General features: G+C 45.1%; 4 protein-coding genes across 8 annotated transcripts in view; 3 read left to right on the top strand and 1 right to left on the bottom strand.

The window, feature by feature from the left end:
• LOC125953380 (uncharacterized) overlaps window positions 1–4,709 on the top strand; it is a 67,289-nt gene extending 62,580 nt beyond the window's left edge. For 4 of the 5 annotated variants that reach the window (XM_049682908.1, XM_049682911.1, XM_049682909.1 and 1 more), the window contains exon 25: window positions 699–4,709. In XM_049682908.1, coding sequence (XP_049538865.1) covers window positions 699–875 — 177 coding nt within the window. In that variant the 3' untranslated portion in view covers window positions 876–4,709. The remainder of the gene's footprint in view (window positions 1–698) is intronic. The other variant, XM_049682912.1, reaches the window with a different exon arrangement.
• LOC125953534 (zinc metalloproteinase nas-13-like) lies at window positions 4,432–5,483 on the bottom strand. Its single transcript, XM_049683158.1, has 3 exons — window positions 5,357–5,483; window positions 5,080–5,268; window positions 4,432–4,992 (listed from the first exon to the last, which is right to left on the bottom strand). Exons 1-3 carry the CDS (start codon window positions 5,460–5,462, stop codon window positions 4,451–4,453), a joined length of 837 nt encoding a protein of 278 aa, XP_049539115.1. The 5' UTR covers window positions 5,463–5,483; the 3' UTR covers window positions 4,432–4,450.
• A 1,336-nt stretch (window positions 5,484–6,819) lies between these two features.
• LOC125953504 (seminal metalloprotease 1-like) lies at window positions 6,820–9,001 on the top strand. Its single transcript, XM_049683115.1, has 4 exons — window positions 6,820–7,257; window positions 7,334–7,436; window positions 7,508–7,693; window positions 7,773–9,001. Exons 1-4 carry the CDS (start codon window positions 7,255–7,257, stop codon window positions 8,312–8,314), a joined length of 834 nt encoding a protein of 277 aa, XP_049539072.1. The 5' UTR covers window positions 6,820–7,254; the 3' UTR covers window positions 8,315–9,001.
• Window positions 9,002–11,063: 2,062 nt separating this feature from the next.
• On the top strand, window positions 11,064–11,601 carry LOC125953586 (trypsin, alkaline B-like). The gene is made up of 2 exons (XM_049683238.1): window positions 11,064–11,180; window positions 11,263–11,601. The coding sequence occupies exons 1-2, from the start codon at window positions 11,064–11,066 to the stop codon at window positions 11,599–11,601; spliced, it is 456 nt and encodes a 151-aa protein (XP_049539195.1).
• The last annotated feature ends 1,567 nt before the right edge of the window (window positions 11,602–13,168 follow it).

Here is a 13,168-nt window from a genome sequence, read left to right on the forward strand (position 1 = left end):
GAAACATAAAGCAAGTCATCGCTGTCATCGAGTTTAAAGAGTGATAAGCAGCACCTTGCGCGAGACCGGCACGCGAACGGACCCGTTGATATGCAAACGCGTGACCAAGCGGAAGGCTGTTAGGGTCTTAGAAGATCGCCGGTAGATTGTTAACTGGTTTCAAGTGGATGGGACATGTGATTGGAATCAGTTGCTCTCTCGGATGTTTAAGGGTGGTCCCTTTAGATTACCATTTTTGCCTAACCGAAGGCAAAGGTTTGTTTAGCGATTATTCTATCCAACAAACGGGTAAACGATGGAGTTGATACGATGCTCAATCATGGACACCCATCTACGCAACTACATTGCGCAAACAAACCATCCCCTGTTGCAGTCGGCGACAACGAAGACCAGTTACACCGGTCGACTGGTCTTAAGCGTATATGTGATTGTTTTTATCTTTCGTGTTCCAATATTTATGTTGGTTTATTGTCACTCTTTGTCCATGGGTGGATAGTGGAATAAATTAACATTTCAGTGTGTCGCTAATGGGCTTCTTATTTTGGGCCGCATATATTTCATGCTTCGATTTGAGCCATGATGTCAGAATCTTCCAGAATATTATTGTAAACTTAAAAACAAATTTAATGTTACGAATTAAGATTTATACGGATTTATCGGGATTTCTAAATTTTCCTTGCTTCCTTTTGTTCCTCCAGGAAACCACACAAAATCAACGGCCCGAGCAAGGTGATGAGTCGCAACATTCAACCGTGGCCCCAACAACACCGCCGTGCTCCACGACGACAGTACCCTCGGAAGGCGATAGCACTCCTACTCAACCGCAACAGCAGCAGCAACAACCAAAAGCAACAGAAGAGCCGGGACATCCCTGAACGTGAATACAGTCAGTTCAGTAACCACTCAGCCCTCTGCAGCAGCAAGGCTGCTGGTAATCTTGTAGAGATCGTATCGTCGCGAGGCTGTGGAAAAATAAGAAACAACTCTCGCTACTTGTAACAAAAACTCCACAGTTTTGTTTGAAGCATTAACAGCCATGTGGAAAAATCCCACCCGATGTTCCGGTGCTGTTGCCCGGCATTCGGGTTCAGCTGTGAATGTCGATTGTGAATCAACATTGAAAATGCCTTAAGTAGAGGGAGGAGCGGAAAGAAACGGCTGCGTTGTAACAGTATGCTATCCGATAGTCCAATACGCCTCCATGTTGGATCAAAGCTGGGTAAACCCTTGCCGCTGTGTATGTAGTCGTGTCGTGTAAAAAAGAAATCAGTTCGTTCCTTCTCTCATTCACCTTCCGTAATATTCCCCTTTCCACATGTTGTAAAGTAGAGCTAAGGCGCAATCGACCGACCGATCGAAGCGCAACTATCTCTTATTGTAATCGAATTGATTCTAGTGCCTGTCGCTCTATCTCTCGGTTTATTCAAACGCTTTTATTGGGAGCGCCCGCGCGCTTTTCTCATCCAACCTCAACTGTCGTCACAATGTTTCTGTTTCTTTATGGAGATTTTGATTTATTTTTTATCATTATTGTTAAACTTAATCTTATTATGCTTAGTAATCTTATTATTAGGATGATGAGTACTATTAGAACTGCTATACTACTGCTTTTGCTACCCGCTATCGTGTATGTGTGAAAACTGCAACAGTTTTTCTCAGCGAACCGCAACCATAACTGCGCAAACGTTGGCAGGTCAACTAAAGCAACCACTTTGAACGGCGCCGCATGCCACGTACAGTGTTGAATGTCTATACCATGGTGAGAGAACACTTACCAGCAACACAAGGAATAGTGGAATCGTTTGCTAAATTATTTATTGTAAATTCATGCTATCTCTCTCTGTCTCTCTTTCACTCTCTTTACACCGCTCCTATCCGACATCTATTCCCTGGTACCGCCATGCAATCGCTATTGATGGCGTGCTTATGCATTTTGTAAAGATACGCTATATTTGAGCATAAAAACAACACAATCCTTTACTAGCCGTCAGTTGGCTATTCACTATGTAGCGTGTAAACAGCACACAAGAAGCCTCCTATAGTACGGTAGCATAACTCCAACCGATCACAATCCTTAAAGTAATGTAATGCAGAATATCCAAAGCCAGAAACCCACGGATCAATAACACCACAGATAGAGCAAGAAAGAGAGAAAGGAAGGGATACCGAATCAAAGTGGAAAACTAGAATGAAGTTAAGGAAGTGGCGATAAATTTGCAAATATAAACCCCGAAAAACCCATTGTACAAAACTACTTCCTCGCCTCGGAAGATCTTTTGGAGGCCTGCGAGTGTCTAGCCTATGATCACATGACTGTGATTGATTGAATACTAAAAGTAAACGGGCTAAATAATTTGTCTTAAATCAACAATCAGACCCGCATACTTCACCCCCCGGTTTACTATAGAAAATTAATTTTTGTTCGCACTCCAAAAGGTCACAAGCGTGTTTATCATCCGAATTCACAGTGGAAGATTGTTTTGTGAATTCTGAATGCTTGTGATATTCGGATTCAGGGCTTCTGTCGTTCGCTATCATTACAGCTGCCCGTACTAGCATAATCGAAGGATCGCAATGCGTTTGATTACATTTAGAAGTGCGACCACTTGCTCGCTATTTTATGTGTTTTAAATGAAACCCTTACTAGAACGATCAGCAGCAGCAGCAGCACTTATGGACAACAAAGTTGATGAAATGGTAAGAACGCAACTTCGATAATGTGCTTCTCATTCGCATTAAACTAATGAAAGAAATTTAACTCCCCCTACCCACTTCTGAAGAGCCGAGAAAAAGGGCGTACGTAACACAAGTACATTAGTGAGAGAGGATGCCTTATTTTGTGGGAAGGAAGTAAAATAACAGCCAACATCTTTTTATTGGACAAAAGAAAAAAAAGCAATTCAACGTAAGCCAAATGAGGTGGCGCCTTCTAGTAAATGCAGAGAAACAGAACAAGGAATTGGATTGGCAGAATGCCTTTTGTTTAATCACTGACACTCACTTACTCCATTGTTGTCGTAATTGGTGTTTGTATTAGAGCAAAGGGGGGGATGTTTCATATTTTTAATTTTTTTCAATACCCTGTGCAATCCAATAGCAACGGATGAACGGATTATGGCGAGGGGTACGAGTGTGAACCAGACTTTACATCTGACAAGATTAGCACAGTTGGCTTGGCATATCCTTCACGGATGTATTGTGAATGGTTATTCTCGAGGCTAGCATGCTTTGGAAAGTAGTAGGTACATTTGGAGCATGAAGTTATGATGCGTTTCTATCATAAAGTAAAAGAATAACGATCGACGGAAATTACTCAACCAGCTGGAACTAGATCAAAAGTTTGGGCATCTTTTATGCAGGATACGTTGCAACGGATCACAGAAAGCCTAACCTAAGCCGCGAACCGGCCGGATCGGAGCACGGAGGGATATGGGAATCTCCCCGCGCAATCGTGTTATCCTGCTGATGTGTCTGTATGTATTTGTCTCTACCTGTGCGTATGTGTAGGTGTGTGTATGTTGCAGGACAACATGTTGGCATGATACGAAAGCGAATGAATAATCTATCGAACGATGAAAATGGAGCTCAGTGGTACCACACCAACCATTGTGAAGAGGCAGCGGGGAAACTGATACAATGATGTGACGCGCGAGCAAGATTTTGGCGTCTCTGTTAGGGTGGTATAAGAAGAAAAAAGCAACAAAAAAATCCATTATCCGCAATCAAAAGCATGTGAAGCATTACTTATCGTACGTAGTAACTTACAAATGGAAAAAAATCTCGTGAACAGCAAACACTCCGTAGTGGACACATGAAAGTAAATCGAGAAGGCAGATGGAGCGACAACCAGAGATGTCATTGTAAAGAGAAGTAACGATTTAAACACTCAAATAATAAACTTTGAACCAAACAAATGATATTCCAGTCGTTCAGACGGTTTGTGAAAAATCCGAAAAAGAAACCAAGGAAAGCCATAGATTACTGAAGCAATTTCGTAAACGATAACATATCAGTATGATGCTAAAACTACATACAAACTGAAAACTAATGCCTCTTTCATCTCATTGCAGTAATTGACCTTCATAGAAAGATATTCCGTAACCGATAAGCGAGAGAACTACAGCGCCTACAGCACTATATATAGAAAGAAAGGCATACAATCACGTACAGTGGAGCAACGTTCATCCTTAGGCTCAGCTTGTCGGATGTAGTTCAACTGATAAGTAATGAATGTGTTATCAAAGGAGAAACAGGTGGTAGACGTCTAACGCTGTCGTATCTTATCCACCGATTTCGGATGCTATTGTGCTCCGAAATACTGCGTCAATGCCCAGCTAGGTTGTGACTGTCATTGAGGCAATCTGCAACAGGCTCTATTGTTGTGACCAATTCACGCGAACCACTTAAGTTGAACACACAGATAGGTGCCGAGGTAGTCGTGGTAGTCGCCTCACGATTTATTCAAACAGCCGTACATGTGATTCAGCTTGGAGATGTCCCGTTCGCTCAACCCGACACGCTGTCCAATGACCGCATTCGGATCCTTCGGCACGATCGTGTCCTGGCCGTTCTTACTGAATGCCGTCGCACCGTAGTGCATCACACTACCGTAGTCGTAGCGTACGTTGAAGTCGGTCACCGTCGTACTGGGGTAGATGTTGAAGTTATGCTCCTTGCCCTCCTCAATGTTTTCCCAAACGATGTCGACAAACTCATCGCGATCGCTAGCACTCTGCTGGTGGTAGAAGCCAAGAGCGTGCAGGAACTCGTGCTGGATCGTCGCCAACCGGAAGCATCCGGTATCGACATCGTACGGTTGCAGGTTCAGCGTCTGCTCACCACCCAGTTGCCCAACGTACGAGTAGCAGCCGGAATCGGAACCGATAACTCGGACGAAGTTGGTGTGTGCTTCCGTGCGCGGTACAAACCGCAGGCAGCTGACGGATTCCAGGAGTCGCATACCGCGACGGATGTGTTCAACCTGCTCGGGCGCTGCGAAGGAATACAAAAGCGGCATTGGAATGTGGACAGTCTCACAATCTATACATCCTCTGCACACCGTCTTGCTGACACACTTACTGAAGTCCTCTTCAACGATCTGCACGGGAACGGTGTTGTCCCTCCACCGGTACGAGGTGGCAACCAATCCGTTGCGCCTGCTGCCAAGCACCGCACGTTCCTGTTCTTCCGTCAGCACCATATCACCCTCGTACTGACCGCTCAGTTCCTCAGCCAGCTCATTCGGGCGCAAGTTGCGTAGACGCTCGACTAGGAATGGTAGACAGGCGGGTACATTATTGGTAACCATGACCATCAAGGATCAGCGGCCATCACGTAAATAATCCAGCAGACTCACCAGATTTGGGTGAATTTCTGTTGATGATAACACCAGCGTGAACGTGAACAGCTACGACCGCGACGCACGCCAGCACGGACAACAGCACTTTGCACACCGGCGCCATACTAAGCAGTTGTTGCCTGGAAGCTATCACTACGAATGAGTCCCGCAGTGCCACCGGCAGTCACTAATATATGCAGTACCATCCAGAACAACCGGTAGCCTCGTGGCCTGGTATGGCAATCGATAAGCGCCTGTGCGTTGTTCGTGTCTCTCCGACAATTCGGCTTATCGGCACGGCTTGAATAGTAGAGTGTAGGTGAAGGAGGGTCCAATTCATGTGGTACCATCGTCACCCCAACTGTCACAACCGTGGCTTGGTCAGGTGCCATCAGCCAGCTGGGTTTTATCACTCCCTCCTACTGTGTGTCTAGTTCTTGAATGGCAGAAGAACCGATAGCTACCGTCGGCCATGGAGGATTTGCATATCGTTGTTTTCGATCGTTGTGCGCTGGTAGATTGGGGCCTTCCCCAGAGACACGTCCTCGAGACTACCGCACCCATCAGGGCGCTCAGATAAGCGATACTATCCGCGGTTTTTTTGGCGAAATTTTATGGCCAGTTCATCTGGGGCAATTTGAAACAGTACATTTTTCAGTCTGCGACGATTGTAACGTACGATGGGAACTTTCGATGGGGAAAAGTTATCAGGTAGACGGAATCATAAATCAAACCAATATGGAGCAACTCTTTATCAAAACACGAGACTCGTGGCAGCCCTTCTTCCCGGTAGTGTTGCTGAATTGCTTCCTCTTCACTTCGCACACGTTCCCTTCTTTCGACTTAAGGACGGAAAACCAAGACAAGGCAAGAAGTTTTTACAAAGGCATTACTTCGAGAATTCTATGTGTTTATGCTTTCTATAAAAAAAAAAGAAGGTCCCTAGTAAAACACTATCGCCTGCTCCCCTCAATGTCCACCTCCGCGGCATGAATGGTGCTTTACCTTGGTGCGTGTGTGTACTAGACATAGGCGCTGCATGCAAGATTATGCAAGTTGCACGCAACATTGCCTGATAAAACCTCAGAAAAGGGTCTTCAAAATCTGAAAATGTGATTTACTTTTAAAAACCCAAAACCTTAACTTTAAAGTTAAAGCAAACACGGCAAAAGTCAGTATGATTGTGTTACGTAAAGGTAAGATAACCTTAGATATCGATATCCACAATAAGATTATACGTTTCATAGAGTAATTTTGTAGTTTCGGTTCAATCTGCAAACAGACACAGGGATATCGTGTGCCGTGTTTTTGTCACCGTAATATTATATTAATGATTAACACTATAACTACCGCAATTCGACTACCAGAAAGCCCTCATCTTCTGTACGATCATTCGTCCTAGCTACGTATCACTCTTGATAGGCTCTCTGCCATGGAATCGAATCAAGTACAAGGGAACCAGGTCAAGCTTATCACACATGCGTAGCACAAGCGAAAGGATTATTTCGATACGGTCAGTGAACGCAATAGACGACTGCCAAAGGGCAATAGGCTCAACGCACTGTCATTGGCGTAAATATCGAAATCTACGACAATTCAACCTTCAAGTTTGCCACCTCTCATTGACGAGCGCATCGAACCGCTAAGCCGTCACTGGCCCACTAATCTTATCCCATCTTATCTCAATCGCTGGCTACCGTATCGACTTGAACGGTGTGCCGTATAGCTGCTACTCATGATTGCCCATTGTGCACGATAGCCTAACGGGCTGAGCTGTTAAAACCCAATCGACAGCCCGCTGATTGCTTCATAAATCAGTAAGATTCCGATACCGAAAGGTGAACTGATTGTCGGTTAACCTAGGTAGCGATCGGCACTTTGTCTGGTGAAGTTAGTGAACCAAGAAGTGAGCAGAGATGGTAGGTAGTGGACACAACCAGTTAGTCGGTTCGATTTGCATATCCTTACGTCGTTTCGTTTCTGCATTATCGGTAGAGATATAGCGCGATCGCCGTCTGTCTCGTGGCCCTCGGAGCCGTGTTGCTGCCCATCAATGGCCTACCGACCGGATACGAAGCCACGAACACACCGGATAACGGTAAGATTCCGTTTACAATTAACCTAGGAGCCGCCTGGCGACGTATTGACAACCATTCTCTCGATCGCCAGTTTACCGGTTGGCCCATCTCGGTTCGGACGAGCTTGCCGAAGAGCTGAGCGGCCAGTTCGAGGGGGATATGGTGTTGGATGATGAGCAGTTTGACTTTATACGCGGCAAGCGCAACGGTTTGATCGACCAAGGCCGCCGTTGGCCAAACCGTATCGTGAGCTACTACATCAACGAGGAGGACTTTAGTAAGTAGTGACAACTAGGATCATGGAGATGTACGAGCGTGGCTCATTGAACACCCTATCCTATTCTTCCTGGCACTAGCTCCGGAACAGGTGCAGCATATCGAGCTCGGAGTAAGGCTGCTCGAGAGCCAATCGTGTCTTCAGTTCCGCCGCGTTACACCCGATGCGACCGCCTACATCAATGTGCGTGGTACCGGTTCTGGGTGCTCCTCCTCGGTCGGCTATACCGGTCGGGCGCAGAACCTTAACCTGCAACCGTACCCCGTGGGACAGGGTTGCTTCCGCATCGGGACGGTTGTGCACGAGTTTCTGCACGCGCTTGGCTTCTACCACCAACAGAGTGCTAGCGATCGTGACGATTTTGTCGAAATCGTCTACGAAAACATCGAGGCGGGCACGGAGAACAATTTCAATATTTACCCCAGCACGACGGTCACCGACTTCAACGTACGTTATGACTACGGCAGCGTAATGCACTACAGCGCGACGGCATTTAGCAAGAATGGCCTGCGCACGATCATACCGAAGGATCCGAATGCCTCGATTGGACAGCGGATCAGTATGAGCGAGCGGGACATCTCCAAGCTCAATCACATGTACGGTTGCCTGAAGAAAGTATAAATAATATGGTTGCGTATTATGTGATCTACTATATGCGGATTTCTGGAACTGATCGACAAGAGAAATACATTATATAGCTCGAGCATATGGCATGAAACATTTAATGGAATGCCTAAGCGAACGTGGTAAACAGTTCTTTGGGCAGGCGTCTGTACAATCATCCCACAGCACTCTACGATCCACCTCACAGTATGACGTGGCAGATGGAGACGCATGGTTCTCAGTAACAACCACAAACTAACAAATGGCGCGCTGAGAGCTGCGTAATGTCGTCTTTTTATCGTCATAAATATTACACAGCTGTTCAATAGTAGATTGGAAAAGTAGTAGGATCAGGTTTGCGAAACAAGGCCCCCATTCATTATTCGTAAAGGTGCTGGTTCCAACGTTTTTTTGTCAATAGAACGACCATTGCCTACTACCACACTTTGCGGCTAAAACTAACTACGGTGCTTTGCAGCTAACACGCGGCACTTTGGTCCAGACTTTACACAAGTGCGACGACTCCATTCCCCAGAAAAACCTGTTGCTAAGCAACTACACAAATTGGCGGACTTAGTTGAGATGACATTCAGCATAGTCTCTACTATGGAAATAATTAACGGCCTACAATACGGCACTTTATGTTTGCCCGTCCATAGAGTCCGCCAGATTCATGGAAAGCCCCTCTTACAACATCTCTTAGCTCGTAGCTCCTCTGGAGAGGTGTTTGTACAAGTGGCAGTTGAACGAACTCAACGAAGAGTTTTCGAGTTTTTAGGGAAATAAGTACATAAGTCTAAGCAATGTCTTGCACACCAATATATACGTTCCAAATAATGGGTTATGGTCTTAACCAGATGAAATCTATAGCGTAAAAGCAATTCATTAAACTTATCATCCGAATTTGGCGTATTCGATTTAAAATCAAAACTGCCTACGAGATGCGTCGATGAAAACCGAAGCTCAAGAGCACAATAAACAAAAGATACTATGTTTAGTCTTCTCTTGTACTGTCCATCACAGTTCATACAGACGAACATGCAGCTTATCTATAATAAGCATTCTCGTAAGTTCTTGTGATAAATTGAAGCTCACAAATAAATCTAGAACATCCTCACACCCTGAACGCAAAACCATCCAAACTCGTTTTAATTCATACGTTGAGCTATCTAAAATAGTTGATGCAGACACGCTGCAAACAGAGAAATGATTCAATTAGCTTACATCGAACGATACCGTGCTGCTATCGTTTTGTATTCAAGTTATTATTGTCCTTTGGGTGATCAACGGGATTTAAATACTTACCCGTGCCTTACCTTAAAAATCCAAGTAGAATTCGTAATTCGTAAACGGCCACAAAACGTTTGGGGTATATTTTAGTCCGATGGATTTTTTTTGCACACACACAGACACACACCAGATTCTGGAGGCGCGTGATTGGTTCCATATAAATATAAAAGATAATACAATACTTAAAAGAAAACGAAGGAACCTGTGTTCAGTAATTACCACAGCATGCCTCGTGTGCAGCCTATTGTTTGAACAATTGTCTTCAAACGCAGATCGCCCAATCCAATATATCACCAACTTGCGGGATAGCTTCAGCTCATTCGCCGCGAATGCTTATTCTGCTGGAATCGTTTTTTTAATAAAAATTTTAATAACTTATTTCATTTTACTTTCATTCATCTTTCATTTCATTTCCGTTCATTTCCTTTTAACATTATTTGCTTTTACGGTCAAATATAATATTGGCCCGATTTTGGGATCGCTTATGTCTCAAACTGTACCATTGCAGCTGGCAATCTAGTAGCTTGCTTCTCCATAATAATTATGCAATTGTTAATTGTTAATTGAAGGGAGGAAAGTTTCGCTTCGAGCACACCACTGACAATACTTCACCTTGGAAATCCCCTGGCAAGATGTTTGCTCGTGTAACAAGTGGCCATGGGACATCGAGCCACGGTAACACGCTTATCAAACAGTGCTACTCCATTCCTATGTGTCTGCTATGTTCCAAGTGTGTTGAACAAAACGCTAAAAAGAAGTGAGGAGTGAGGTGGACACCTTCGCTGGTGCGCACTGTCCGTTTGCATTGGCTGTACATGTACTCAGTCCATACCGCAAAAACAGCGAAAAAAGTATCAATGGCGCCGGTTCCAGATTTTTGTGTTTGTTCATTTCAATGCCAATCTGGAAGAGAGATGGATTCGGAACCGAAAACCGGACGTTTTTTGTTGGCTTTTTGTAGACTCCTCTCGCCGAGTGGGGTACAGCTTACCTTGGTTTGCCGCTTCCTAGATGTTTGGACATGTGGCAAATGTTCGCCGGATTTCCACGGAAAATTAAACCACGGCGGAAATATCTAAAGGAGGAAAAAAAATCACAGTAGGTATAAGGTTCAACGCCTTCCAACGCCCAACGTAACGGAACCATGTCAATGTGTAGGTGATAGTCCAAAGTTCAGAGCAGAGGGGCAAAAAAGCGAATCCAGATGTGCGATTTCGGTATAAAATTCCGTCCAATTTTCCTGCAGTTCATCAGACACTCTCAGGTACTTGCCAGTGGAGTCGCAATGAAGCAAAGTGTGAATCTTGTACTGTTGGCGGTAGTTTGCTGCGTATATTTCGCAAAGGCTCAAACGGAAGATCCAATCGATCCAGATACTGCAGATTCGGAAACGACTGATGTGACCGGCGGGAACCAACCAGAGCGCTCGGGTCGCATTATTGGAGGTACAAATGGCGATATCGTAAATTATCCATACATGGCATCGCTACACGTATTCAGCCAGTATGATCCGTATTATTGGGGCGGTGTGGTCATTACCACGTCCCATGTCCTCACGGGAGCATCTAGCTTCAATACGATGATTGTCACGGCGGTAAGTAAAGTTGGGGCTCTAGATTGAGGTTTGCAACGACTTGCAGCTCGACTTTATTCGATTGACCATTCTTGTACTCCAGATCACTGTCCGTGTTGGCAGTACCTTCCGAACCAGTGGAGGGCAAGTGTTCAACTATACGAAGTTAGAGATTCACGATCAGCACAATTCCACAACACTGGCCAACGATATCGCCATTGTTACTATCGCTGGAAGCTTCTGGGGTATTCCCAATGTGGCACCTGTCCGTCTGCAGGAATATGAGCTGAAGATATCGGAAACGAACCCGGTGAATTGTTTCGTACTTGGCTGGGGTGATGTAAAGTCTGGACAACTTGCGGATAGTCTCCAACGAAGCGAATACATACTCATAAACCATCAGAAATGTGAAGCGAAATGGGGTCCACGGCCAACCTCGTGAGTACAGCACAATCCTTAATTCCCTTAATTCCCAAACCATGTAGCACTTGACGAAATTTACATTTTTTCCCAATCGCAGTGTGCAATGTGCTCAGTCCGTGCGTGGCAATGCGTGCCATTTCGACGACGGTGGTCCGTTAATGTGTAATAACCGTTTATATGGTTTACTCTCGTACTTCTACCAATTGGACTGCGGTAACACGAGCACTACATCGATTCACATCTTTGGTAAGGTACCGGCACCTACTATTCAAGCGTTTCTTCATCGCAAACTCCACCACTTGGGTTTCGATGGTGGACATGAAGGAAACCGTCATGATAGTCATCATCACCACCATCATGGTAGACGGTAGAAAGTGCCACCAACATTCTTCTGCAAGTGTGTAATTTCTCCCTGATGCCGAACGAAATAAAACCGACGTTTGTCGGCGTAGTGACTCGCATGGAATATAGTAATTGATTTACTTACTTACTTACTTACTTACTTATCCGGCGCTACAACCGACGAGCGGTCTTGGCCTGCCAAAGAAGATTCCTCCACCGCTCGCGATCGAGCACCGTCGTCCTCCAAGTCGGTAGTCCTGCTATTCTGGCGTCAATGTCGATACCGTCGCTCCATCTCGATTTGGGCCTACCACGCCCTCTCTGTCCATCCGGAAGGCCTAAGAAGACTTTACGGGCTGGGTCGTCGTCTGCCATTCTCATGACATGCCCAGCCCACCGAAGCCGGGCGAGTCTCATGCGCTGCGCGACAGTGAGATCGTCATACGTCATATAATTGATTTACTTAAGCCTTTAAATTGAATAATAAGCCAAACGAAAAGCTCGGTAAAGATCTTTAAGAACCGTTGCTGGACGTTTTCGATCAGGCTTGTCTGGCAACAGCGAACCAGCAGGCCGGTAAAGTAGCAACAGCGTTATTCAGTATCTGTTACTTTCTTCATCTTAGCTGTATAAATAATCCGTTTGGAACTTCGTTGAAAATGAATGATAACCTCTTCTGGCAAGCAGCTAGTCTAGAATTCAAGCTTCAGAGGAGAGATGAGTTTCTTAGCCCGTAGTAAAGACATCTAACAGTAATATCAAATCGAAAATCTATAGCCGCCAGCCCGATATCACATATTGAAACTTGTGCGTGGCAGGTTTTTATGAAATGCCTGCTTCATACTCAAATCCATTTAGGAGGCATTGTACTAATGCCACGTGTTCTTGGGTACGCGATAGAGCATCCAGTCTGTCATGTGCCATATGCGCCGGATCCTAAAGCCATCGGTTCTATTTGCACAGCAAGCACCCATTCCGATGGTTTTTACGATGAGCGAGACAATAGGCAACACCCACTACGTGCGGGATCTACGCGTAGAGCAGTATTATCTAGAGTTTCGGGTGGAAGGTAACTCTTCGAGGTATCTTTGCGGTATACTGTGCAAACGAAATGAGTAAGTATGAAAACATCGGTACTAGTTAAAATGTTTAAAGTTTTGCTTTGTTTCACGTGTCTGTTTAAAACCTCCACGTCGCCAACAATGGGAGAAAGAGGGACAGTGTCTGCATCAACATGCCGCTAA

Source organism: Anopheles darlingi, chromosome 3 (genome assembly GCF_943734745.1).
Source record: "Anopheles darlingi chromosome 3, idAnoDarlMG_H_01, whole genome shotgun sequence".
Classification (NCBI taxonomy): Eukaryota; Metazoa; Arthropoda; class Insecta; order Diptera; family Culicidae; genus Anopheles; species Anopheles darlingi.

Excerpts from the sequence above, each read along its gene's own strand:
- LOC125953586 (XM_049683238.1), top strand. The coding sequence starts at position 11,064 with ATGGCATCGCTACACGTATTCAGCCAGTATGATCCGTATTATTGGGGC. Across the intron at positions 11,181-11,262 it reads ATACGATGATTGTCACGGCG|ATCACTGTCCGTGTTGGCAG; the intron begins GTAAGTAAAGTT and ends CTTGTACTCCAG.
- LOC125953534 (XM_049683158.1), bottom strand. The coding sequence starts at position 5,462 with ATGGCGCCGGTGTGCAAAGTGCTGTTGTCCGTGCTGGCGTGCGTCGCG. Across the intron at positions 5,269-5,356 it reads CAGAAATTCACCCAAATCTG|TCGAGCGTCTACGCAACTTG; the intron begins GTGAGTCTGCTG and ends TACCATTCCTAG. Across the intron at positions 4,993-5,079 it reads GATCGTTGAAGAGGACTTCA|CGCCCGAGCAGGTTGAACAC; the intron begins GTAAGTGTGTCA and ends ATTCCTTCGCAG.
- LOC125953504 (XM_049683115.1), top strand. Across the intron at positions 7,437-7,507 it reads CACGAACACACCGGATAACG|TTTACCGGTTGGCCCATCTC; the intron begins GTAAGATTCCGT and ends CTCGATCGCCAG. Across the intron at positions 7,694-7,772 it reads CATCAACGAGGAGGACTTTA|CTCCGGAACAGGTGCAGCAT; the intron begins GTAAGTAGTGAC and ends TCCTGGCACTAG.